At 38.7% G+C, this 27,742-nt stretch overlaps 5 protein-coding genes across 5 annotated transcripts; 2 read left to right on the top strand and 3 right to left on the bottom strand.

The window, feature by feature from the left end:
• Positions 1-5,275: 5,275 nt before the first annotated feature.
• wdr83os (WD repeat domain 83 opposite strand) lies at positions 5,276-8,844 on the bottom strand. Its single transcript, XM_007574085.2, has 4 exons — positions 8,679-8,844; positions 7,981-8,086; positions 6,875-6,972; positions 5,276-5,566 (listed from the first exon to the last, which is right to left on the bottom strand). Exons 1-4 carry the CDS (start codon positions 8,726-8,728, stop codon positions 5,500-5,502), a joined length of 321 nt encoding a protein of 106 aa, XP_007574147.1. The 5' UTR covers positions 8,729-8,844; the 3' UTR covers positions 5,276-5,499.
• Positions 8,845-8,932: 88 nt separating this feature from the next.
• wdr83 (WD repeat domain containing 83) lies at positions 8,933-12,737 on the top strand. Its single transcript, XM_007574084.2, has 10 exons — positions 8,933-9,115; positions 9,349-9,463; positions 9,984-10,104; positions 10,349-10,454; positions 10,569-10,617; positions 10,907-11,033; positions 11,139-11,206; positions 11,305-11,413; positions 11,978-12,092; positions 12,213-12,737. The coding sequence occupies exons 2-10, from the start codon at positions 9,361-9,363 to the stop codon at positions 12,384-12,386; spliced, it is 972 nt and encodes a 323-aa protein (XP_007574146.1). The 5' UTR covers positions 8,933-9,115; positions 9,349-9,360; the 3' UTR covers positions 12,387-12,737.
• Positions 12,738-13,591: 854 nt separating this feature from the next.
• LOC103153245 (artemin) lies at positions 13,592-16,925 on the bottom strand. Its single transcript, XM_007574083.2, has one exon. It carries the CDS (start codon positions 14,504-14,506, stop codon positions 14,051-14,053), a length of 456 nt encoding a protein of 151 aa, XP_007574145.1. The 5' UTR covers positions 14,507-16,925; the 3' UTR covers positions 13,592-14,050.
• A 4,267-nt stretch (positions 16,926-21,192) lies between these two features.
• Positions 21,193-22,555, bottom strand: LOC103153243 (transcription factor IIIA-like). Its single transcript, XM_007574080.2, has one exon. It carries the CDS (start codon positions 22,535-22,537, stop codon positions 21,461-21,463), a length of 1,077 nt encoding a protein of 358 aa, XP_007574142.1. The 5' UTR covers positions 22,538-22,555; the 3' UTR covers positions 21,193-21,460.
• Positions 22,556-22,624: 69 nt separating this feature from the next.
• Positions 22,625-26,964, top strand: yju2b (YJU2 splicing factor homolog B). The gene is made up of 10 exons (XM_007574081.2): positions 22,625-22,687; positions 23,252-23,283; positions 23,617-23,670; positions 23,750-23,832; positions 24,226-24,281; positions 24,372-24,432; positions 24,536-24,678; positions 24,781-24,953; positions 25,471-25,609; positions 26,223-26,964. The coding sequence occupies exons 2-10, from the start codon at positions 23,281-23,283 to the stop codon at positions 26,690-26,692; spliced, it is 1,182 nt and encodes a 393-aa protein (XP_007574143.1). The 5' UTR covers positions 22,625-22,687; positions 23,252-23,280; the 3' UTR covers positions 26,693-26,964.
• Positions 26,965-27,742: the final 778 nt, after the last annotated feature.

Genomic DNA, 27,742 nt, shown 5'->3' with positions numbered 1-27,742 from the left:
CAATGAGTTCACGTATTTTTTATTTTTTTGCACAACCTTTATCAGATATGAGTTTATAGGATGAGTTTTGTTCCTGCATGCATGTCCGGTAAAACAGTAGCTACACACATTACGGGCTCACCTGTCTGTCAGGTACTGGGCTCTCGGTGCAGTCCCGCTGGCTCCTGGGAGTCCAGAGCCGCCAGCCGGTTCTCCGGTGGCCCCGAGAAACTGCTGAGCTGTGGAGCGTATGCGGCTGAGAGCCAGTCGGCGGCGGCGCTGGGACAACTGGGGCGACGGAGGAGACGCTGGGAGGTATCCACCAGCAGAGGACGGGGAAACTCCATGTTCACAGCGAGAACATCCCGTCGGAAGTGATGCCCGGCAGACTCGAGGCGAGGTGTAAACTGATGAGTGGGTATCCGGCAGCAGGACGATGTGCGACGCCAAGCCGTCAGAGGGAGATGTACATCGCAAGTTTAAAAGAGGTGAATTTTGTCGGGGTGGTTTTAGTGTTCTCAGAGGGAGGAGTTCTTCTCAGGCACTCCACTAAACTGTTTCCCCTCTTTAGGTGTCCTCTCTCTCTGCACCTGCAGTCATTTTCTCTTGGTCCCTCCCCCTCCTTCTAAACCTCTGTCACATTGCGTTGCTCTAACACTACAGCTTTAAGCAGGCTAAAAGTGCACTATTTGACGTTTTCACTTTATTATCCTGACATTGTTTGAATGAATAATAATAGTGTTTTTCTGTTCTCTAAATATAGTCTTATATGGAAATACTCCAACAAATACGAGTAGTTTAAAATATGGGACGCAGTTTATATAATTACACAGTAAAAACCTAACAGCGGTAATTTGGGTTATTCAGCCTGTCGTAAGAGAGAGAGAAAAAAAATCCGGGGATAATTTATTATATTTTTACAAAGTAATTATAATTGTCATTTTCAAACTAAATATTTCACTAGCAAGCTAAATATGTAGCCTCAAACTAAACATAAAGCTAGCAAGCTCCCTAATGAAATATTTAACTTCCTAGCTAAGTATTTTTAGCTTGGAGCTAAGTACTTAATTTGTAAATATTTATCTCCAAATTAAATATTTAGTTTGTAAACTAAATCAGCTTGCTGAGTACTAGTTTCTTTTATTTATATTTAGCTTTTATATTTAGCTTCAAATATTTAAATGCGAATATTGCGAAGCTAAATATTTAGCTAGCTAGCTAAAACTTTAAATATTTTTATTTTGAAGCTAAATATCTAGCTTAAAGCTACATAATTTTAAACTAAATATGTAGCCTAGAACTACATATTTAGCTTAAAGCTATTTAGCTTGAAGCACAATATTTTGATTTTAAACTAAATATTTAGTTTGAAACTGACATTCATAGATTAACGTATAACATGTTGAAATTATGACTTTGAAAAGTCACCCCCCATTTTTCTCATCTTGTGACAAGCTAATTTTGGACTCCATAAGATTATTACTGTTAATTTTTGACTGTGAAACTTTAAGCAGCATCCCGCAGTAAGAATCCCTAAACTGTATTAACTTTTTATTGCATATATATGATATAAGTCATCATATATTTTTAAACCCATTTTAGCCTAAAATTGAGGAATAACTATATTAGAGATCCGAGTCAATTTCTTTGTTTTTGTGTTATTTACTCAGCAGTAAACTCAGGTGCAAATGGTAGCCTGAACTACTTACATGAAACTGCACATTAACTTTTGAAAATGCTTGGATGCTTCTCAGTCTGTGTTCAAGGTAAAAAAAATAAAATAAAAAAAAAAAGGGACGCAGAGTCTGTGTGATATGAACAACAGCCTGTCAATGGAAGATGCCGAACTCAGCATCTTCTCTCTCCCTTTCAGAGCTGTTCCCATCCACCAATAACACCTTACCCCGTAAAATTGAAGCCTTAAGCCATACATGGCAGTTTCTCTTGTACACAAGGGATTCAAATATTGCAGCAGTAGTTTAAGATTGCGACCTTTCAAGGATCACAAACTGAGCCTGAGTGCTACAGTGAAGTACCTCTTCCTGAGCTACAGATCTCATAGAGATACAATGACATGTTGGGGTCATTGTAGAGAAAAGTAAAAAAAAAAAAAAACAAGGAGTAACTTTCTTCCATAAAAAACTCACACATTTTGAGATTAATCTCAGAAATGTCATAGAGAAAAACGTAGAGATGTCTGAGCCCCAAAAGTCAAACATTTGCAAGAAAAAACTTAGAAAATTTTAGATTAATCTCAGAATCTTTTTCTAGAAGGCTGGTGGAGGTAGAAGGTAATATGAAGGCAGTGAAATGTGATTTCTGGAGGACAATTTGTTTCCGTCTGTAAGAGAAAAGCGGCTCTGGAGAACATTTCCAGCCAAAGCTGCACAGAAATGGCTTGAAGACAGCAAAGTGGACGATCTGGAGTGGCTAAGTCAAAGTCCGATAGAGAATTTGTGGGAGGACTTGAAAGAGGTGAATATTTATGCAAGCACTTACTGTATTTTTTTTTTATTGTGATTATTTTTTTGGAAAAAACAATTTTCTCTTTTACATTAAAGATGTTCTGTTTTGTTTTTGTCATTATCAAAGTGAAATAGCATCATCCCTGTACTACTCCTATCAGGTTCTGTTATGCTGATTCAACAACAAAGAATACAAACATATGTCCGACTGCACTGGTGAAATAAAATAAAAATTTAAAAAATTTAAATTCTAGATTTTTTTAAAGTCATTATTTATGTTTGGCTTCATCCTTCAAGCCACAAATACATTTTTAAAAAATCTAGATGTTCTTTGGTGTATTTTTTGGAAAAGGCTTGAAGGAAAGCTCAGCTTGTAGAGCCAGTCCTCGCTTTGCTCCTTCTGAGACTCGTCTGCAGGTTGCCCTGTTTGACTCTTGACTGTACTGCAGTCACGCAGCGGACATAAAAAAGCCATTTATCCGAGAAGCGTCTGTCATATCAAATAGTTTTTATTCAAGCTAAGCTGATAGAAAAAAATGCTAATTTAATTAAAATAAAAGCTAAGACATAACGATAACAATAAAAGACTGCATTTATTTAAGTAACAAGGCGAGTAGGAGCCAAAGTCCTCGACGGCCCGGATTCAGAGCAGCGTTCAGTCAGCTGTTTTCCCCATGTTTGTTTTTGTATAACTTATAATATCGCAACATTTACTTTCTAAATCTGTTCAGTCTTTGTTCTCCAAGGAAGTGGAGGTTTCATATATTATGTCTCATTGATATGAAATCAGTCTAACAGGAAACGTGAGTATTCGCAATTTCAACCAAATAAAACATTTATTATGAAAGCCACAGCAACTGTTTCCAGCCTGTTGTCTTTAGTTTGGTTATATGAAAACATTGATGTTGTGGGAATGTTACAATCCTTCTAGAGAAAACTGCGAAAATCAGCCAAGATACCTAAAAACCTGAATTCAGCTTTCCCTCATCGGACATGCAAGTGTTGGTGTATTTTATTATATTTTAGGAATATGGAACTATGTTCCATTTTTTAGGGAGTTGTGACTGGTTTTGGCTAGTAAATAGGTGAATGCATTGATTACAAGGCTACAGATCAATTGGCCCACTGGGACAAATAAAGTTGTTAGAAGTTGAATTGAGAGCTAAATAATTTATTATGTTATGATGACATCTAGAGGCCTCTTGCCCAGCAGTCTTCTCTCAAATTTTCTTTGGCATTTGGGACATTATGATCAGATTCAGTCCACCACACTGAACCTATGATCTACAGTCAGAGTCCTATGACAGGACTCTGACTGTCATAGGACAGTCAGAGTCTTAAATTTGACTTCTTAAATTTGACTTCATTAAGTCAAATTTAAGACGTTTTTAGACCCAGCTTGAATGAAATTTAGGGCAAAAAACAAACAAAACAAAAAAGACCTTTAAACAAAGGGAATGATAGTAATTCTGCTGGCAGAGTTGGCAACAGAAGAAAGCTAGTGGCAAATACAAACGTCATTCATTCAACTAGTGATACATTTTGACAAAATATTACATAAATAAGAAGCTAGCTAGCTAGAAAGCTAGCAAGGGTGTTTACGCCTCAAGTCATAGAATGTGACTCGAACTATGGCAGAAAAGTCCAGCAAAAAAGTAATATAAAAAGAACTACATACAAGATTAAATAGTCCTGACACGACAAAATTAAAGACTTGTAATTAACTTAGATTTCTTTTTTTTTTTTATGAATTTGACATTTTAAAGTGTAGTTTTGCATGTAGAAGGCAGGGTTATTTATACCCCATGAGTTTTTTTTTTTGTTCTGTGCTATCACCAACCTGTCATACGCTTCATGTATGGTTTCGGAAATTGAAGGTATGACTGGACAACCCTGCTTCACCGCTGTCCGACCGTGAAATTTTCCTCGAACCTTTTCAGTATCGCACTAAGATCGCAAGACGGTCAAAGACACAGGGATGTTAAATTACCCCGTCGATTAATATCTCGATTAATCGATGGGTGTAACTCCCCGAGATAAATCCTCACTGCAGAAGATTCAATACCCTTTCCTAGTTATCAACAAAAGGCACCACTAACTCAAAGAGTAGAAGGAAAAACAATCACCACAACGGGCAAAGGGTGTGAGGTTTGACGGCTTGAAAGACAAACGAGTCAGTTAGCAGTCGGAGTCAGGAGAAAATATAGTGGAGCTTGCTGAAACGTGGCAGAAAGCCATGCAACTGTGGTGCCCAGTCGGCAAGGCTGTGTTGGAGCCAGCCCTGGAGGGACGTGAGTTATATAGCATTAAATCAGTCTCACGTCCAGCTGACTTCCAGGTTCGTGTCTGTAATCAGCAGAGCTACTCATGCAGTTAATGCAGTCAGTGCCTTCAACAAATGAGAAACGAGAGAACGACAGACGAGACTTTTTTAAGGTATATGAGCATACATTTTATTGTGAGGGTCATTTAATTCAGAGGGTTTCAAGCGTTTTAGAACATTAACGGCTTTGTAAAATACTCTTCTATCCTGTCAGAACGGTTTATGCCAATTTTGATGTAACTGAAAAGAAATGTAGGTTTTAATTTATGTGATTCTGAGCAAATTAATATGGCAAAAGTAGAATAATCTATTGTTGCATTAACCCTTGTGTGTGCGAGACCTGAGGAAAACATAGAGGACTATGGCAAATGATACAAGTTTTACGTGTGTGGGGTCAGTTGGACCCCATTTCTACAAACAAGGGTTAAAACGTGTATAGAAGAAAGTTTGTTTCTTAGCCATCCCAAAATCCCTCGTCACACTTTTTAGACACATACTGGACAGCGGCTTTTTGTAAATAACCAGACCGCTTTATTCAGAAAAGTATGCAAAAATTTTAATATTTCAAGATTTCATCAGCAACCAAAGAGTCATGTTTTAACCCTGTATGATTTTTTTTCTATCATTTTTTTTCTTCTTCTGTTGTTGCTAATAGACGTCTCCATTTATTTTTTGCAGGGATATGGAGGCAGTTGTGGCCAGCTTCTGCTTTCTTATGTGATTGGCCCTTGGTTACCATGGTGGAGACATTGGCTGTGGGTTCTGGAGGTATGACATCACTACGGCTGAGATAGACAACCTAAAAAACACAAAACATTGGATGTTAAATGTGCAAGCTTGTTGTAAAGTTCAACAGAAATTCAGAAACAATTATGTTTATCTAATCTACTTTAATACACAGATCAGGAATAACATTATGACCACTAGTCTTGTCTGCTAGCCCTTCATACAAACAAACAGGAACTAGTGCCCTTTTGAAAGAGCCCACTGCCAACTTTATCTTGATCAGCATATTAAAACTCTTCTTCAAAATTTGGTAAATAGTTTTTGTCTACACTTATTTTTAAACAGAAAACAAAATGCAGGAAATAACTGTTTCCTTGGAGCCTCTTATTATTGTTGTTTTATAAAGTTCTCAATATACATATCCGAGTGATTTTTATTGAAAAACTACTTTTTATATATAAAATGAAGATTAGGGATTATTAGAGATTATAAAGTCAGACATTCACAACAGTTCTAAAATCGCGTAGTGTGAACTGGGCTTAAGTGACGCATTCAGGCACTTTTCTTGTGTCATGTGTCAGTAAGACATTTCCTAGGTGCAAACTGGATGCAGTCCACATCGCAAATATACGACTTTATATTCTCAGAAAACAGGGTGTTTTTTGTCCTGTTTTATATATATATATATATATTTATTTAATTTTTTTTTACAGATTTTTTACTTTGCAATGTCATAGGATATTCTAATCTTAAAATATCCTGTTATTCTAAATTTACATCTTTAATTATAGAATTTTTTTTCTTGCACATTTACAACTGATAGAATAATGAATTTTTTTTGTAAATATTTTTTTTAAATTTCCCCAAACAAATTTTCTAATTTACAATGCAAATACATCTTAAGTTTAACATCATAAATAAAAAAAATATTCAAGATTTTTCTTATAAACATGTACAATTAATCTAGAATGTCTGTGTTTTTTGGCAGCAATATACTCCCCCCATACCATATTGTATTTTTCATTGATCTATCTTGGACATAACACCAAATTTCACCCTATTATTAACCTCGGTGACAGTCACCCTCCACAGCACGTTTACCCTGTTCAGGTCCTTTACCTTCGCTTAATGACACCTGAGATACTTTAATTATATCTTGGCTTTGGACCAACGTCCCAAAACTGGCTCTGAACCAACTTTTACTCAAGTTCCTCGATTAGCAGTTTTCTGCTGAGCTAATCATTCTGCAGCACCAACTTTAAACTTGTTATGGGCTCTTACGCCTAGCACAAGCTTAACAGTTTAAGATCTCAGTCTAATTGGCATAAGCACTGCATATATAAATCAATATAATACAGAAAAATAAAGTTGAAGCACTCACATAAAGCTGCTCATCATCTGTTTGGTGTCTTCTGAACTTCTGGAGTTTGCAAAGCTGATGAAGGAGCAGTAAACGGCAATCCAGGCACACCACTTCAGCTGAAACACACAAACTTTTATTTCATTTTAAAAGAAAATAAGAGTGTTTTTGTTGATTTTAAATCAGTTACAATAAACGACTTCACAAGAGAGTAAATCAAATTGGAATACATGCATTTGACTTTGAACTGACTGCACAGAAATGTCCATAAACAGGATAGTTCTGTTTGGTTCAATGGGCGAAATTTGTTGCAAATCCTATATGAATAAACTGAATTTAATCTCATTTATGAAAAAAAGAAAATATTACCGGAGATAAATAAGTTAATCAAACTAAATTTGCATCACTGAACTGTCCGCACCAGTTTACCACAGGCTGCGGGTAGCTAATGGTGTCCCTTGTGTTGAAGGTCAGCAGCTGCCCTTCATCCCTTTATTTAAAAGGTGAGTTTACCTTTAATCTTCTAAATGGAACAACTGGGATAGACCAAGGTCTACCCTTCATGTCTATCAGTGAAGGGTAGCAGGCTTCGAGCGGGCGCAGATCAACACCCACTGAGACTCGGAACAATAGAAACGGGAAATGCAACTGTGTAGCTGTGAATAAAGACGCAACGATAAACTCTATGATGGCCAGGAGAAAGCCAGTTTCCGGTCCACTGGCCCTGACCCATGACCATCTCCATCTGTTGGGAATTATAGAGAAATGCAGGCAGCCTTTTTGGACACTTTAGAGCTAAGATATAACTCTACTATCTTTAGAAAACGTGCAAAGATTGCTTTTAGAGTTACTAGGACACACTCTGTCTTTGTTTTGAAAAATCTTGAGTAAAATTCTTATTTACAATGAGATTTCTCTCACAAACATCGGTGAAAGTTGACATATGGCAAAAAAGCTGGGAAAGACTTTTCTTGGCTATTGCTGATTTTATTTTTTAGAAAGTAATCCAGATCATTTTAAGTAGATTTCGGCTTCAGAGATCAGCCACAAAACTCTGATTGATGCAGATCTAACTGTGAAAATGTGCACAGTTATTTTTACTTTTTTTTATTATTATTTTTTTTTACCTTAAGCATTAGCCCACACATGCTGAAGATCATGCCGAGGAGGTTCATGTAGTCAGGAGTGGGGTCCTCTAGTGTGGGGTTGGTCTCTGTGCTAGGGGGCTTGTATCTGCAACAACAAAACCGTTTATTAGCCAAAATAAGAAGAAAATGAGACCGTAATAGACATAATAGACTTTTACCATGCCTTTGTAATACATCTGACCGTCTGGTGTGTCAGGAACAAATAATGCAATTTTCACGTTTGCTTGACAATTAAAAGGTATGTATCAATTTCTTACCACAAGCAGCTACACTGCCCTCTTGTGGATAGTCTTCTAACATATAAAAAATACAAATAAATGCTTAAATTGCTCCAAGAACTTCTTTAAAAAATACCGGAGAAGAGCTGGTTCAACTAAAGGCAACTCAAACCAGTTAAATTTAAATTGTGACAAAGTTTAGGTACACACTGACAATAATATCTTGTGTAGATGCCACCTGGCTTTAAACTCCAATAGATAATTGGAGTTTAAAGCCAGTTATTATAACATTGTGCTGTTATAATAACTGTAGGCTTTATGGCTTCTAATCACCTAACTAGTACTAATCCCACACTAAAGTCCTCACGAGTGACTGGGTTAGCACTAGCTAGCTGTTGTTGGTCAGCTAATTCATTCAGCTTGGCTTGCTTTTTTTAAACTAACAGACACAAAACTGACCTTAAAATCTTATTTTGTCTCCTCGGGTCCGTCATACTGTTAGTAGACATGTTTAGTTATAACTTTATCCTATATGGAAGTAACGGGAAGTATATTTAAAAGTCCGCTTAGTGACCCACAGCTGATTGCCTTCTCGGTTAGGGGAAAAGAGAACAGGGATCGTTTCCGGTTACTTTCAATATAAACGCTTTTGACAGCTTATGGGAGAACGGAGGAAAACAGTTTTTGAATATTTATTTTGAAAGTGCTGTTGAACCCCAGCGTGTATTGCTTCCGCGTACTCTGCTCGTGCTAGTAGTCATAGCGAGTGAAGTAAGAAAAACTAAACTGTTGATGGTGTACAAAGCTGCGGATTAATTTACCCTTTTCAACTGCTTTAAACAAATATAGAAAATGTCTTTTCCCGAAACACTACCTGGTTAAAAAATCTCCAGTAGGTAAGCTCAAAAAGTTACTTTTGACTTATGAAGTAAATGTATATCAATATTGTACCAGGTCATATTTTTCGCTACAAATTAAAAGAAACTTGCTCAGGACTTAAAGCTCCATCAACATTAATTTAGAAAAAAAAAGTAAAATTTATTCTTACGTAAAGTAAAATACTGAACATGTAATAAGCGCTTGAGGTATTTTGTGTTTCAGTGTTTGCCCGATATGCTTCACTTCACAGGTCCTGTAACTAATGGCGTTTCCTCAACCCAAACCTCAGCCTCCTCAGCTTCCTCAGCATCTTCTGAGGACCATTAACTGTCAACAAGGAGCTGTCAGAGCCGTTCGCTTCAATGGTACGAGTCATAATCCTAGCTTTTTTACAGTTGTTTTTAGACATTTGCTGCTTTTTTCACCTTCCTTTGTAGCCTGCTCCTTTTGTATTACTAGTTTCAGAAGGTGTGGATGGAATCAATAAGCGGCAGAAATCACAATAAATCAGTTTTATATCAGTCATACAAACCTGGATTAATACAACAGGCAGACTGGAATTGACAAACGAGAGGAGTAGAGGTAGCATATTTCCCTTACATATTGTTTTAGATAATTTAGAAACAATATTATGGAGACGCAAGGCTAAGTCGTGCGACCCAGAGACCCTTTAGTCCTCGATGGACTGTCACAGGTTTGAGTCCCACTTCCTCCCACCCCAAGTAACCTGCCTTCCTGTCTGAACACTGTCATATAAAAACCACTAGAACTGGAAAGACAATACTGTTTATATTTCAGAATTTAGACAGGGGCATAAGAAAACACAGCAGTGTATGACAAGATGCTCATGTCCCTCTTTCTCTTGTTCGCTGTACGTTCTGCCAGTGGATGGAAACTACCTGTTGTCTTGCGGCAGTGACAAATCCCTAAAGCTGTGGAGCGTTGGCCGAGGGACGCTGCTGAAGACCTACAGTGGTCATGGATATGAGGTTCTGGACGCCGATAGGTGAGGGAGTTTGCTTCGGTTTTCAGAAGTAATTATTTGTGCACAGGATGGGATTCAGAAAATATAAAGAGTGAATACCAAAAATGCGGGAAGTATTAAGACAAAGACGGAATAGGCGACGCTGTCTTTAATCATGATGGTTTTAGGGCAAATTGTCCCATTCAACCAAAACATCCGACATTCAGCACACTCTCCCTCTGCAGAAAATAACGGGTATGTTTCTTCTCGCCTCCTGTTTTGACAGTTCCTATGACAACAGTCAGCTTTGCTCCTGCAGCTCGGACAAAACTGTGATTCTGTGGGACGTTGCAACGGGTCAGGTCACACGCAAGCTCAGAGGACACGCTGGGGTGAGTTAAAATCACTTATTGTATTAAAAATGTAAACAGCACTGTAAATCCTACATGATCCTCCATATTTTGATCCATCATTGATACAATTTTTTTTTAATTCTCTCTTTGAAGAAAGTTAACTGTGTGCAGTTTAATGAGGAGGCAACGGTCATTTTATCTGGTGAGTCATCAATTGTGGAAAATGTCCACTATGTACTCTGGAATAAAGCTATTTTGTGCTACTGCTGGGTCACGAGTTGGAAGGTTTTACATTTCTGGTGTTTATTTTTCATTTATGCAATTGCATTTTTTAAAATGTAATTTTCTGCATATGTGAGTTCTCTTTTTTTTTTTTCTTTTTTTTTTACTTTAATTTTATGTAGTGTTTCAGTACTCTTTTCATGTAGCTTTTATTTCTGATTTTTATGGGGAGTTTTTTTGTTGTTTTTTTGTCCTTCCCCATCATCCAGGCTCCATAGACGGTACAGTGAGATGCTGGGACACGAAATCCAGAAGAAACGAGCCCATCCAGGTTCTAGATGAGGCTCGCGACAGCATAAGCAGCCTTAAAGTTTCACAACATGAGCTGCTCACTGGGTCAGCAGATCAGAAATGAATTACTACATTTATCACAAAGAAGCCATTCCCCTCCTAGAGTCCTGACGGCGTTCAGTGACAGAGTTTGCCGTTTCTTGCGTTTAGGTCGGTGGACGGCAGAGTGAGGCGTTACGACCTGAGGATGGGACAGCTTCACGTTGACCTCATCAGCAGTCAGCAACTTCATTTCAATGTTTTGGTGAAATTCTTTTTGAGCGGGGGAAATAAAAACCGAAAGTTGTTTATTACTGTGTACGTCTGTGCGTTCCAGGTCCCATTACGTGCGTGTGTTTCAGTCAGGACGGGCAGTGCACCCTGAGCTCCAGCTTGGACTCAAAAGTGAGACTTCTGGACAAGAGCACTGGGGAAATGTTGGGAGAGTGAGTGCTTATATATTTAAAATTTGTGGTCTCATCATAGCTTAATATTTCCTATCAGAAAAAGCAAAACAAGAAAAAAAAATGCTATAAAACTGCTACGGTTAGTTTTCATTCATTTCCTCAGTCTTTTTTGGCGTTGCCTTTGAACTTTATGACTTGGGTCAAACATTTTGCTGCCACCTGTTGGGTTGGTGCAAGCATCCCGCTTTTTCCACCAAATGTAACTCTCAATATAAGTTCACATTTTACTGATAAGTTTTAAAATGTTAGATATATCAAGTTCACATTTTCTATCAGACTGGCCTCCAAAGTTAATATCCTGCTAAAATATGAGTTCAACCTCTGTAATGCACAAAAAAATATCTATTTGTTTATCGTTTTTTTTGTGTTAGAACAACACATTAAATATATTAGATGTAATTTGAACAGTTAAAAATAACCTAAGTCAATAAAACTTGTTTATTTTTACTTAAAAAAAAGGGTAGAATTAGCCTGTGTAAATTGTTTTAGGTAAATGATTTGCTTTGACACCAATATTGTGTCTGGTGATGTGGACTCGTGTAGATACACTGGACACAAGATGAAGGGCTACAAGTTGGACTGCTGCCTGTCCAGTAAAGACACCCACGTGTTGAGCTGCTCAGAGGACGGACACGTCTACTGCTGGGATCTGGTGGAAGTAAGCGGGAAGCTAAACGGCTTCACTATCCTCTTGAAAGTTTACATTTTAAAAACTTTAATATGATCTTTTAAGATTGAAATCTGACCAAACGTGTCTTGTATCTGTCTGGAACCGCAGGGATCGTTGTCGTTAAAGCTGCCAGTGGGAAAAGCAGTCGTCCAGTCGCTGTCTTTCCACCCCACAGAGACCTGCCTCCTCACAGCCATGGAGGGCCGCGTTCAGGTGTGGGGGGCACAGCCAGAGGAGCCAGAGGAGCCTCAGGACGATACCCTGGTCAGTCAGAGTGGCTGAATGGACTTTAATTCCTCTGTTGGAGACGTAAAATATTGTAACATGAACTAAAGAAATTTCCTTATTTTCTGATATTCACCATCTGTCCTTGTAAGCGCAGGGCTTTTCGGCTGGAATTTGCTCTAAATTAAGAAAATATGGGACTTTTTCTTGTAGTAATCCTGTCAGACATGAAACATTTGAACCTTTGAAGTGTCATTAAAAAAAAGACCAACATTTTTCTTTTATATAATCTGATAATGGTCTGTGTTTCATTGGTCAGTCAGAGATGTAAATATTAACCAAACAAGGAGTTGAGCTAGAACTGATAAAATACTTGATCAAAGGAAATAAATCACATATCACTCTTGTTTTTGGGGTTATTTGCTTTTATCCGGGTTTGCTTGACAGTGAAGGTGAAGTCGTCAAAACGGTAGAAACAAGACACTGGAAAAATGGAAAATATACAGATAAATTCTGATTGTTTCACATGTTTTGAATATACATTTTTCATCAACCACAATATTTGATTAAAAAAGTTTAATGTTAATACAATAATGTAACAAACTGAATTGAAGATTTTCTATACCCGGACTGCCCCCCTATTTTTTTTTAACTATGTATTTTTACTATATCTAACCTTATATACATTATCGTGATATACATGATAATAGAATAAAACCTTACAGACTTCTTGACTCACTGTGGAGTTTGAAAAGAAAAACCCTGCATTTCTCTAAGTTGATAATAGTAGAGAAAATAATTTCAATATTTTTTTAATATTATAACTGAAAAGACTCTCCACATGCATGCAATTTTTTTTAAAGAGACTGAAACTCTGCAATGTCAACAGATTACTACAAAATGAAATGCAGATTTCAAGAATTATACCCACTAAACAAAAAGAAAATATTTAACCGATGTAACGTATTACATTATGTATATTTTAAAAATGCAGCTTATTTAACACATGTTGATGCAGTCAGCATCCGGATAGTGGATTTTGACCCAATACAAAAAAAATTGTATCTGTCAATGTAAACTGAAGATGCTCAGAAAAAGCATTATTTGATGGAAAACACAACACACAGAGCATAGATGAAACCACATCATGTTTAATGCATTTTTACATTAACTGGAAAAAAAATGAATAAAAGTTAATTTTAATTAAACGTGACTCCATTACAAAATAAATTAATCTGATCTACAAAAAAACAAACAAACATTAAATAAATAAATATCTTTAGTTTTCACATATGTACACTTTATGTAGCTGAACAGTTTTGGAGCTTAATTCAGCATCGTTTGTAAATTGGGAAACATTTCTAAAGAGCTAAAAAAAAATTTCACGTTTTTTTTTTTAATAATAAATAGATATTAGCTTATTTACAATTTTGTAATTCAAGTTAAAGCATTGGTTCCATTTTTTTTTTTTTACCTTAATTCAAAATAACAAACTCACAAAGCAACACTTCCTGGAAATCTAAATCATATCCCTCCTGTCTTTTATGGATAAAACACAGAAATCTGAGTCAAACATTAGAATCTGATTATGAAGGCTCTTTTCGGAGAAAAAGAAAAAGAGTTATTTGTTTTCATTTTGGAGTAAGTCAAATCGTCCTCTCCGAATATCTTCAGCTCTCTCCCACCTGCCCCTTCCTTATTCCCCTCGATCCGGGCCATTTTTAATCTGCACAGCTGCAAGCGGCAGCGGAGAGTTTCTCCACCTTGTGCCAGCGGTGCGAGTTGTCGAGGAAGGCCATGTCCTCGTAGTGAGTGGGCCTGCAGCACGGCACGCTGTGCCATGGCTCTCCGGGGGCCGGCTGCGGGAGCCGCCCGCTGAGCAGCAGGTTGCTGAGCGTGAGGTCATAGTTGGAGCGGGCGCGGGGACAAGACCCCCCGCAGTACTTGAACAAGACCGTCTCGTCCGAGTCGTAGCCCAGCCCCAGATCCCGCACCTGCAGCAAGACGGAGCGGAGGCCGCACTGGGAGTCGGGAGCGGAGCGCCGCGTCCGGAACGGGACTGGCTCGTCTCCGGAGGCTTCCCTTTGGATTTCTTCTGATGTTAAAAATTCGCTTCTTCTGTCCTCGTCTGAAGGCGACACGGGTTTCTGCTTTTGGCCTGGAAAAGACAAATTCATCGACCTTTTAACAGCACGCTTCCTAACTTATTTGTGCTATCCCTAAATCGATGGGTCACGACGTCCCTACTTACCAATCAGAGACCTCAGCCAGCGGCCTTCTACCTTGCCGACGCAGAACAGAATCACAAGAACCTTTAGAAAGGGTTTCATGGTCACGGTCTGGTCTTCGTCAAGTTCAATCCCTCGAAACGAACCAGAGACGTCTGCGTGCGTCCGTCTAGAAGTGATGCCTTAGATGAAGACGAGTCACGAACTCCAATATATATCCCTCCGGGATGAAGAAGAGGGGGGGATGAGATGAGGAGGTCTAGGGGGGAGACCAGACACTAACCCGTTACTTGCCAGTCAACTCTTTCTCGCTCACCTGAGACTGACAGGGAGCGAAAAGAGGGGCAGGCGGGCGCTTGACCCAGAATTTGTCCTGTTGGGATTTTATGCGTTGGTGTAAATCACAAAGTGTTTCCCCCACAGGTGTTTTTCCAAAGAAAGCCGGCCACTAACGGTATGGGTTCCCAAAAGGTTGATGGTTTTATTATTTAATTATTTTTTTTTTTTAGAAGACATTTTGGACAGTTAAGTTACAAGAAATATGAGCGATGAACGAATCAGTTCAAAGCCAGACAGATACGCTCATGAATTAAATATCTTTGAGACAAAAATGCAAAAAATTACGAGTATAGGAAACGTGAAAACAAAAACACGTTTGCTAAAAGCCCCGCTGAGTTATTGTGGAATTACCTGTGGTAAAGTCTGCTTTTTGTCTCTAATCCCAGTCTACATGCTAAATCCAGAGGTCAGAAGAAAGGACATCAAAAGGTCGAGCAACAAAAAAAGAAAGAAAGAAGAAGAATCAGAGTTTTATCATTAGAACACGGCCTGGTGCAGGAGGAATTCCTCAATGGGTGACTCCTCTTGAGCTGGTCCATAAATTGAGGGATTTCACTAGTAATGTGTGGCTGACATGTAGAATATGCATTATGCAACGATTACAGGGCCCAAACGGGCAGCGAGTGGAATTCAGAGATTGAAAGAAAAATGCACATCGGAGCTCTGACTGAAAAACGAAGGCGCAGGGCAAACACCTCAGCTCCTTATTTGGCAAACCAAATGATTCAAAATCAGGAGCCGATGTCCCTGTTACTTCACCTAACGGCTGCAAGACACACAAGAGTTTCCAGTTAGGCTGAACATGCCTTGCTTCCCTCAGTAAATGTTCAGAACAACACTGCACATCTACGGCCTGTTAGAGGGGAAAGCAGGAGAAGAGCTGCTTTCTCTGAAAGAAAAAAAAAGGCAACTTGGCTTAGTCGGATCTGAACGCAGTACAAGACGTTTGAAGCAACGTCCCTCAGACGGAGGAAACCTGAAATAAAGACGATTTAGTCACAGCATCACATTTCTGTGAAAACCATGCACATATTGACACAACCCCACACAAACAGCAAAATGTGGAATGGATAGAATCAAAAAATAAAACCGAGTTTATTTTAAAAAATAATGGTAAAATACAAAATTTATTACAGTGCAGGGACTGTATTCAATGTTGTATTTTTAAGCGCATAATTCCTGGCTTCTGTTAGAATTTTTTAGACAAACGCAGCATGTCCAATAAAGCTCTTACCATATTTATGACTTTTAAACAGGCTCATCAATTACAACTCCGCTGATGTGATTTACTAAGAAACTATCCCTAAATCCTAAAATAGAACTAGCTACCAAAATTTACTGCGAGGAATTTTAGTACTTCTTTTCAGGATGATAGTTTTGAGCCTGCACATGATAAATGAGTTGATGAAAATGGAACAGGTGTGCAAACAAGTAGAAGATCACTCAAACTCTACAATAAAAGTTACTCTTTAGTTTCTTCTCACCTCATCCAAAGTCACACATTAGTTCAAGTAGACAATATATCCAAAAGTAGGAACTGGATCTGAGTTTTGGAGGTGAACTTTTGATATTTGGAACATTATACTCCGTATCAAAATGCTGCTAAGACCAGGTGAAAAATGGTCTCAACATCGGCCACATTGTTTTTAAGAAGCTGCAATCGGAAGCCAGCTTCAGCGGCCGCTTCGTCCATGACGGTCAGCACCTGTGTCCATGAGAGCCGCTAACTGAAAACACACATTCTGTCTGAGCATCCTCACGAAAAATAATAAAGTCAGGAGTAACAACATTGTTTTCTAATAAAGTTGCTGAGCTTCAGATGGCCGTAGGTCGCCATCTTTGTTGAGGCCAGTAGAGTGTAATGCTAACCAATAAATACGTAGAAGTTGGGGGGGGGAAAGCAAGTTATTGCAAGCAACCAACTGAAATAGGATGTTCATCAGCTGGTCAAAAGAGCATTTAAAACCCAGATCTTTGCAAAAATTTGTAGTTAGAGTCATTTTCTGTAATGTTTCCATATGGTGATGAGCTCTGATGGCAAAGTCAAAAAAAGCTTTCTCTCTTTGAGTGTCGTTCAAAGAGACGGCCATTTTAAACTAAAAGATTCTGATTGTTAGGGAACAAAAATGTCAAACGATGGACCACAAAAATCCATCAAGTCATGAGACATTAATCTTGTCACTGGTGCCAGCTGCAGCCTCATAACCATCTGTGATAGAAGAATTTTAAGAACGGAAACATCTTCAAAAGGTCTCGTCTCCTTCAATGGCACAAAATCGCCCAGTCAGAGTTTGAATGAGAGTGTCCAAAAGTGGGACATTGAAAGATGGAAGAAAGTTATACGATTTAAAAACAAATGCAATCTTGATGGTCTTGATGTCTTACAATGTCACCAGCAAGACAAGGAGATCGCACTTCCACTACATGGCAGAGTGGAGGAGGCGCCACCCTGATCTAGGGGACTTTTTCCTGCAATGAGACAGTGGGGCTTCAAGTTGTGTTGTCAGGCAAAGCCCGTCTGACAAAGGATTTCTTCCGTAGAAATAACATCACTCTTTTGTTCCCCTCATCTAAATCCATTTGAGAACATTTGGAGTTGGATGGCAAGAGAAGTTTACAAAAATGGACACCTGTTCCAGACAGCGGACACCTGTTCCAGACAGCGGACACCCTCCATGAAGCCATTTTCACCAGTCAGATCAACATTCACAGTGGTAGAATAATAAGACCTAGCTGGAGCTGTTTGAATTGTCTGGTACTAAAAGTAGTTTGGATGATGTTTGACAGAGTGGGACTATCTTAGAATAGTTTGTAATAATAAATCAAAGCGAAAAGAGATCATATATGGGGACACCTCAGGGTTCTATTATTGAGTTACTTGTATTTAATATCAGTGTGATTCTTGTAGCTCAGGTTATTGAGTACAACATTTTCTATCATTCCCATGCCATTGGCATACAATACTTATCAAATCAAAATCACTTTGATAAGTCTAACTGATCTAAAAAAAAAAGAGAGAAGTTTGGCTTAAACTTCAGACAGTAAAAAAAAGATGTAGGTGTTTTTTTATTTGGTTACACTTCTGGATTCAGCTCATCAGAGTTGATCAATTAATCTGCGATCTGGAAACGTATATTAAACTTACATTAAACAAATGTAGTCGGTGCAGTTGTGAGCAATTGTTGCTGCTTTTTCTTTCACTAAAAATGGAAAATAAAGACAAAGTGGCAGAGGACCAGACATATTCACATTCCCAGGGATACAGAAGAATTAAGGCAGAGTGACAGATAAGAAGACAAAGGGAAGCCAGAGGAGGTGATGGGAGAAATACAGTGGAGATAAAGAAATCCCTCAGGATTATAGTCTGAGGGACTGGTCTGGAATTCAGCATAGTCAGAAAAGAGGAATGGGAAGAATGTAGCAAGACTTTCCGGAACTGTCAGAAAGAGAGAAAAGGCTGAAATAGTTGACAGCATTTTGCAGGTTATCAATTACCGGCATACTGTCGGCACATCAGCATACGTTAGAGGTGTTATGCACTTACAGTAGCATGAGAACAAAGGATAAATAAAACAACAAAAAAATCTTGTTCTCTTTTCACATATATTCATAGACATACAAAGACTGACCTCTCAACTTTTATTTACATAAGGCATCAGCGTTGTCAAAGACGAAAGTTATGAAAATCAGATTTATTTGCAGATGTTTTAGGGGAATATTCTTATACTTTGCATCGACTGGCGAAGTAGAGTTCAAGCATTTTCTAATAAGTTAATTATTTTATCTCTTATGTTTTGAAGCTCTAACTGGTTCAGTATCATTAAATGCTAACATATACACACATAAACTCCCCCACAAGCAAAGGGAAAGTTGTCCCAGATGTTTAACCCATTTTAGCGGCAACTTCATAACATGGAAAACATGCAAAAAGAATATTATGCATGTAAAAAATGTGAATGTATGTTGCTGATGTGTCACTTTCTTAAGACAAATCCTCTGCTGTAACATACAGTTTTTGCTTAATTTCTCTACTTCACAGACTTAGAAAATATTTATATATTTTTTTCTCATTGACAATTTATGTTATATGAAACTGTATTCATTGTCATATGTTCAATGTATGTGTAACTGTAATTTAATGCTAAGTATTTAGATAAATATGTGCACTACAGGGTATTTTTTTAAACCCGTTGTGGTCAATTTGTGATTTGCTTCATCAAAACCAAACCTTACCATGTTTGTGCTTAGAGTTGAAAGAAAATGGATCTAAAGGATAATAATGATAATAAGAGTGAAGAATAAACTTAGCATGTTATGGCAAACCAAATATGTTAGAGAATCAAAAATAAGTATGAAACACTCAATATCTAAAAACTACCACTGGTTTGTCAGTTTTACTGTAAGCGGTCACTTTGTGACTGGTGTTTGTGAGAAACGTCTATATCTGATGCGCCTACTCTACAGCGGCCATGTTGAAAAGGTATGCCAGCATTTGGCATGGAGGATGACACAACACCAATTAAAAGGGGTGTGCTGTACATTCCTGACTTGAGCTGGTCGGACAGTCAGCCCATATAGGGGCCGTCTGAGCCGAAAGGGGGCAGGAATGTGGGGAAGCAGTATTTCCAGTAAGTGGAAATATTCGCGGAGGACTTAGCCTTGGAATCTCAAACTTGCATGGAGCGACTCCTGTTTACGCTGTAAATCAGCTGGTCAGAGCCGAGACGCTCCACCGTTTGTCACGAAGGCACAAGAGGAGGAATGTGCAGGTTTGTGCTCCAGCTTTTGCCGTGGATTGGGTGATAGTTCAGGGATAAGATCGCACTCCGGTTGAATAGAGCGCCGCCAGATGGAGGTCACGGAGTAGAGTCACGTTGGCTGTAGATGTCTGCTGCTGGTGTAATGATCTCTGATATTCTAGATGAGAGTTTTACTGCACTAAAGTTGGAGGAGTTATATTTATCCACATCTCTTGTTGCTTTTCTGTCATTGTGGGCTTTCATTCTAGGAATAGCTAAAAAATAGAAGTGCGGCAAAAGCAAAGGAGACGGATTAGCAGCTCTTGGCAACAACTGATGTCATCATCCAGGTCATACTACTGTGGAATATCGTCTCCACTGCCTGGAAATTGAGCTGTTAGCATGTGTCATGTAAAAACTGTCTCACTGCAACAGTCTTCAGTCAGAGGCCTACTCAGATATGTGGCGAGACTGACTGCTACCGTAAATCAATCCTGTCGCACAGAGATAGCTCGATTAGTGAATTAGCTATTAGCAGCTCATTTTGCTTCCAGGATGGAGTGAAGATCTGAATGCCAAAAACAACCCCATATACCTTGAAACTACAAATTCAGCTGGTGTTTATCCTGTTCTTTCTTATTTCTATAAATACAATTACATATTAGTATAAATATTTTACATTACTCTGGTGGCAAAAACAAAAACAGTTGCCTTTTGGGTTTAGATAAATGCAGTTAGATACGCTATTCTTTTTTGAGTCATTTTGAAACTATATTATCATTTCAACTAAAGGTTGTCACACTGTAAGAATCTCCAGTCAGCTCAATGTCAACAGAAACAGAATTTGGTTTAAAAAACACTTAAATAGTAAATGATCATAAGAATCAGAAGAGATGCAGCATAATACTCCCCAACAAAGAATGAAATACATAATTTTTTCAGCCCCATAGCATTTTTAGATTAGCATCTAATGGAGATCATGCCTGCTGCAAGCCTGATTTTGTATTAAGGTTGCTTATGAAGTGTTAATGTTCTACTGTTCTTGGGTTATTGCACACATAGACTCCAGTTGTCTGTACAACCACAGGAAGCAATGAAAATAATAATTTTCATGTCCACAATGTGGTGTTATTGATCGTATCTATAACTTATTATGCTCAGTTTTTCTATATTAAATACTGACAGAGCCTGATTTATACCTTTAGAAATGGCTAACGTTTACTGCATCACCTTAGCTGTTATTAGTGTTACTAAGGCAGCAAAAACATTGTTTATAATTGTTTATAATATGTGCAACCATTATGTATTTAAATATACATATATAAAGTTTCATTAGAAAGAGTAAAAGCAAAACAGTTTAAGTTTTGTTTCTTCACTAGAGTGGAGATTCTTGCACATTTTTGCTGATTTTCAAGATCAGCTTGTTGGCTAGAATAGTCAGAATATATACATTTGATGTATTTATGAGAATGCAAAACAAAAGAAAAAAAAGTGGCTCTCACTACCAAAAGGTAAGCTTACATAAAGAACCTGAAGAAAGAAACATACAAGCCAGAATTTAATCAACTGCTTTTAATTCTTTTCAGAGAGAGAAAGGATACGGCAGTAGAAATACATTTGTATCCCACAGTAGCAGACGGAAGAAGGTCCAGCCTCATTTTCCTCTGAACACCAGGTGGATACAGAGAGCATGCAGCATATGAGATATTAAACTGTGTCAAATCTTTCATATCTTCTCTCAATGACAGTGCATGAACTTAAACCAAACTCTCCTGTTAGGCGCCTTCTGTTCTTACAGTGCTGACATAAATACTGTCACTGAACCCTACACTGATAAAGGAGGGTTCAGTACGTTTGTGAGTCCATGAGTGTCCACGGTAGGCTCACACAACAAAGACGTGTCCTGCAAGAGGGACACCAACACAACGGAACCGGGCTGCTCTGTTTTGTCTGGGCAGAGGCCACGCTGCGGGTCAGGCTGTTTTTCACACGCCACCCTCTTCGCTTCTCTGTAGCCGCTCAGTCTGGACGCGATAGACCTCTTTGGTCTGCTCTTCTTCAGCTTCCTGCCCTCCGGGTCGTGGACCACACTGTGACGCTGGAGGCTTTGCTTCATGGTGAAAGCCCTCCCGCAGCCTTCATGAGTGCAGACGAAGGGGCGCAGGTTCTCGTGGAAGGAGCCGACGTGGCTCTGCAGGTTGAACATGGTGGTGTAGGAGCGGTCACAGCCCTCCTTGGGGCACTTGTAGACCACCCGGGTGTCGGCGTGGACGCGCTGGTGCTGCTGGAGGAACCAGGAGTCCCTGAACACCTTGCTGCAGTGTTCGCACGTCAGAACAACCCGGTGCTGCTCCTTCCTGTGCTTCAGTAAGTCCGTCCAGGTTTTCCCTGTGAACGGACAGCCCTCCTCCGCGCAGGGGTAACCTCTGTGGACCTTCTCGTGCCGCTTCAGCTTGCTGGGGTTGGAGAATCGCATCTGGCAGCCCCCGTGGGCGCACTGGTAGGGTGGCAGCTGCGTGTGCTGCTCACACATATGGGCCCTCAGCTGCTTGTTCTTCTTGAACTCCTGGCCGCAGCCCTGGACCGTGCAGCCGTATTTCTTCTGCTCGTGAGCGTGCGCGCGGCTGACGTGTCTGCTCCGGTTGGTGGTCGTGGTGAAAGCCTCCGCGCAGCCCTCCACGGAGCAGCGGAAGGGCTTCTCCCCGCTGTGGATGAGTTCGTGCCGGGCTTGGTGGTAAGGCGTGCAGAAGGACTTTCCGCAGCCCTCGTGTTGACACGAGTGTGGCCGAAGTCCGGTGTGTTTACACAAGTGGGCGTCCAGTTTCCATTGTCTGTTGTAAGCAGCCGAGCAGTCCGGAAAAGAGCAGAAGAAGCGCTTGTGCGGCTCTGTTTTGGTTTCCATTTTCAAGTAATAGAAGACGCCGGGGTTAGATACACGTTCCACTGTCGGACGGCGATATTTCCGGCTAAATTTGACGTAACATCCGACGGGGCACGGAAATTACATAGGGCTCTGACGTTTGTTGTTAGCTGTGCTGCTAAAGCACAACTTGTAAGTATATTTTAATGTCTCAGGTGTACAATTACTCTCAGTATGAGTTTACTTAAAAATCAAAACCTACTTAGTGATACTCTTAAGTTATTCTGTTTATCTGACCATTATATTTGCGTGCAAATAATACGCACGTTACAAAAGCAGCTAACTGCTGCTAACGTTGGCTTACTTTTACCTGGTTTTTAGATATTAACGATAAAATCGACCCTTAAAACTGATTGCGCTGAAAGCTATGCAGGTCTGGTGTTAGAGAGTGCATGTAAACCCGCATGTCAGGGCTGTCCAGGCTTTACAGATTGAGAGTCTTTAGTGGTGGTATTACAAGCAGATATTTTAGCAAAAAAGCATAGAGTTAAAAAAAATCTGTGAAAAATAACACCATTAATATGGATCTAGATTTATATGAAACGGGTTGTGGTGTTAATACCATGACCTAGAAAACCCTTCACGGTTTCAGGCTGAAAAGCCAAATAAAGCCTCAATTTCATTTAAAAGCCTATTTATGGACTGAGCGTGACGTTTTGTTGTCTATAACGCAATTTACCTATTTTATGTTTAAAGGAGCAAAGTGCTGATCTCCAGCTGTCACTATGGTAAGATGAATTGTTTATAATCCGCTTGCATCTGTATTGATCCACTTAATGTAACAAATTCTGCTAAAAAAACCCCCACTTTGAATAAAACATTTAATCTTAATGAAAAATTAATGAAAATGCTGAACTTGACATTGTTCTTTTCTTCTATGTCGCTATAAAGTTCACCATGTGTTAAAAGTCTGTATTTTATCTGCTATCTCCTAAATTTTTGAGTCTTTAAATAACGAGATAAGATGCTGTCCTCTTCATGTTTTATTTTCGTTTTTTAGAGCTTTGTCTGTTTCAGTATGAAATTTGCTCTCCTTTATTGACCCGCTTGTTCCCTGACAGGGTGAAAGAAAAGGAACCAACAAATACTACCCTCCGGATTTCGATCCAGCCAAGGTGAACGCCTGACCTGCCAGTTGTTGTCCAGACGTCTTAGTGCTCTACACTTACCTCTTTTGCCATTCTTTGCTTTTAGCATGGCTCCCTCAATGGCTACCATAAAACTCACGCCCTGCGGGAGAGGGCAAGAAAACTGTCCCAGGGCATCCTCATTATCAGGTCAGTGCAACACCAAAAGAAGGGAATTGATGTGGCAGTATTATCTTTTTTTTTTTTTTTTAATTTTCAGGACTTGTATGGTCAAGATCGAATTTACTTTATAGAGCCCCGTAGGAAAATTATTTTGCCCAAGCAACACAAAAATAAAACACCTAAAATAAAAATGGAGTAAAAGTAATTACTAGAAAGTTCCAGATGTGCAATATACCACAGAGTCCAATACAATCAGTCAAATCATTAGTTACCAACAGCTGTAGTAGTGTACACTTGACCCAGCCATGATGAGTGAAGGGAGATTTACACTACATGAGGATTTTTACATATCAGAAGATGTTTTAATATAACATTCAGCCAGATTGTTTGATTTTTACCTGACTGTTTTTGTCTGTCAAGGTTTGAAATGCCCTACAACATCTGGTGTGATGGCTGCAAGAATCACATTGGCATGGGTAAGCTGAAGTGGAAAAACTAAAGCACAGTTATTCAATCAAACAAAGCGACATTTTGTTTTTATAACCTAAACGATGTGTTTTGCAAAGGCGTGCGTTACAATGCCGAGAAGAAGAAAGTGGGGAACTACTACACCACGCCAATCTATAGGTAAAAGAAAAAAAAAGCACGAGGCATAATTTATAAAGTTTATTTTGACAAAAAGTATGTTTTTAAGCAATAAAAAAAAGCTTCTTTCTGTTCTCACATGTAGGTTTAGGATGAAGTGTCATCTGTGCGTCAACTACATCGAGATGCAGACGGATCCTGCAACTTGCGACTACGTGATCGTGAGCGGAGCGCGCAGGAAAGAGGAGCGCTGGGACATGGCTGAAAACGAGCAGATCCTCACCACAGGTAGAAGATTTGTCTTCACCAATAGTTTTGCTTCCATTGTCGCCTTTGTGTGCGTGTTTTGCCCCGTTGTGATTGGATCATTCTTATGTCCTCTCTGAGCAGAACGGGAAGAGAAGGAAAAGCTGGAGACGGACGCCATGTACAAACTGGATCATGGCGGGAAAGACAAAGAGAAGCTCACAAAGGCTCTGCCGTCTCTGTCTGAAATCCAGGACTATCAGGCAGGCTGGAAGGACGACTTTCAGCTCAACAGCTCCCTCCGCAGGAAGTTCAGAGTAAGACAATAGCTCTTTTACTTTCTCCTTAAACTAAATGCAAAAAATGTTAAAGATGAAAAAGTTTATTAGAGGTTCAAGATTGCTTGTACATGTAGAAGCATTGTAGATCTACATCTGTTTACCTATAAGTCCTATAGCCAGTATTCATTTCTGGTTCATATTTCCATAACGCTCGGCTGAGTTAGTCTGCAGAAATAAATTTTGTTCCATAAAAAATTCAGAATGTTATTTCTTTCCTGTCGTAAATCTATATGACATTTAAGATAAAGTTAATAACTGAAGTTTTTGTTTTTCTTCAAGTCATGACATTTAACCAAAGTCAATTTTTTAAGTGCTGTCTTTCAAACTTTCATATAGCAATTTTGCTTCCCCCCCCTGTATCAATAATTGGCACATGAACTCTGGAATTATTATAAAGCTAAATTTGATTTCCCACTACAGATGTGTTTTTCTTTGTTTTTTTTTAGATGTGTTCCATTTTAAAATAAAATTGTTTCTTTATTTGACGATTCAGGTAGAGAAGAAAGTTCTGGCCGAGCAGGAGGAGAAAGATAACGCTCTAAAGATGAGGGCAAACTTATCCATACCACTGCTGCCTGAGAAAGAGGAGGACAAAAAACTGGCAGGACTACTAACGTACCAAACACCCGACTGTAAGTACCACATACAGAGATATCAGAGATATGCTCTCGCGCTTTAAATAATTCACAGATATGTTTATAATTTTTTACATCTTCTGTTTAAATCTTAAATTACCTGCCTGCCTAAATCAGTTTTATGTCAACCTTATAAACATCCTCATACATGTTGTACATCCAGAACTAGAACTTATTATCCACCAAATAAAAAGATACATTCATCTATTTTCCAAAGCAATGACGTCAGCATCTGGTCTTTTCATAATTTCTTAACTAACTGTAATCATTCACTATATGAGCTTCTGATTTTGAAGACATTAATAAATAAATCTGACATATTTTTTGTACATTATTGTGCCATTTAGCAAATAGAAATAATGTTTGTACATTTTTGGTTTTAACTGAATATTTAGATATTCAAGTGTATTAGAAGGCACTTTTTATTATTTTATGCAAAATGTCCTACAAACGTTCACAGAAAACAGTAAAATTAGCAAAGAAATAAACTTAATGTATAATTCTGATACAGTTTGATAACTATATATAAAGCTTTTTGTTTCATGTGTATAAAAAATGGATGTAATCTAATGAGTAAAATGTTACTTTTCATTTTCATTTTTTTTTAAAGCTTATGAGGACAAACGGCACAGCAAGCGGAAAGAGATCGCCTCTCGTTCGTGGTTCAATACCTCCTCCACTCCAGCGGGGGGCGCTGCAGGCAGCCTGCTCCATAAGCTAAGCCTGCAGGGGAAAGAAGCAGCTGTGGCCAAAGCCCTGGGTTCCTCCCAGAGCCCGTTAATTCGCAGACGGTCCAGCGGATCTGGAGCTAAAGCCGAACAGTGTGCCACCAGAACCCAGGGAACGTCTCAGCAGGAGGAACTGCTAACACAGACAGAAAAATCTCAAAGTATAGGATCTCCACTAGGACTAGAGAAAAATCACACTAATTCCAATGAGCTGGTTGCCAAAATTGCAAAGGAAACAGATCAAAGACTGATTGATACAGTGGACTGTGGGAAGGAGAAAGAAGAAAGTAAAAGTTCTGGAGGAATCACGTCACTAGTTGCCGACTACAGCGACTCAGATTCTGACTCTTGACTTTGATGTCGACTAATAACCTAAATGCTGCTTTTTCTGATTCCAGAAAAAATGTAAATGCTTTTAAGAATTGAGTCAATCTGTTGTAGCATGTTGCAAAAGCAATACTAGTGTTTTGAGGTACAGTATGCTCTGGAATTATACTTTACATTTTTTTTTGTCATCTGCTGAATGCATTTGTCATCAAATCAGAATGGATCTGTGATTGTTTTACATGTAATATCTGTCTGACCACCATTAAAATATTGTTCACTTTGGTTTCTCTCCTTGAAGTGCCGGACCGTGTCATCTCTTTTTAAAACTGGCATACATTTGTTTCACCATTTTAGTTTTTGTTTTTTGTTTTTTTAATTTTAGGTCTATTAAAGTTTAAAATGACAATTTTCATTGTGAATCTGAACTTTGCTGTATTTTTCCAGCCAACAGACACATTTTTTTTCCATGATAGTTATGTTTCCTAGCAATTTTAATAAAGCTTAGATGAGCTGTGGATAAAATATGGAGTCATCAGCTGTTTAAACAGTAATAAATGAGATGTGTAATCTGATCAACTAAATTACGAGTAGGTGTTCAGAGGGGAATAGCAGAGCTAAATTTGACTTCAAGGCTGTAAAATATCTTCAGAATCTGAAGTTGTTTTTTTTTTTATCTCAGCACAATAACAATAAATGTTGCCTTTTAATATAAAAAAAAGTTAAATACGTTTTCTAAAAAACAAAAGCAACATGCTGTTTGTAGTGGCAGAGTCATTTAGAACAGTAAGATTAAGAGTGTTTGTGTGTTTTTCTTTGTTTTTCTTCTTCTTTTCCAGTAACGTGGGATTCTTTCATTTTCAGCCTGTCCTGGGACACATAAACCAACAGTAAGAGCTGTGTTTAAACATGAGGAAGATGTTTTAATATGAGTCATTTGCGTTTCCCTTTTGTTGTTTCGGAAACCACTGGATGTGTCGATAGAGAAACTAATCCGTTAAAATAAGTATTTTGTAATCTCTGAAATTTCTCTTTTCCACAGTGGACCTCTGACCCTTTGCCCAAGCTCAAAGGCTGC

The sequence above is a fragment of the Poecilia formosa genome, unplaced genomic scaffold (genome assembly GCF_000485575.1).
Source record: "Poecilia formosa unplaced genomic scaffold, Poecilia_formosa-5.1.2 Scaffold344, whole genome shotgun sequence".
Classification (NCBI taxonomy): domain Eukaryota; kingdom Metazoa; phylum Chordata; class Actinopteri; order Cyprinodontiformes; family Poeciliidae; genus Poecilia; species Poecilia formosa.
This window is presented reverse-complemented; position numbering and strand designations above follow the sequence as displayed.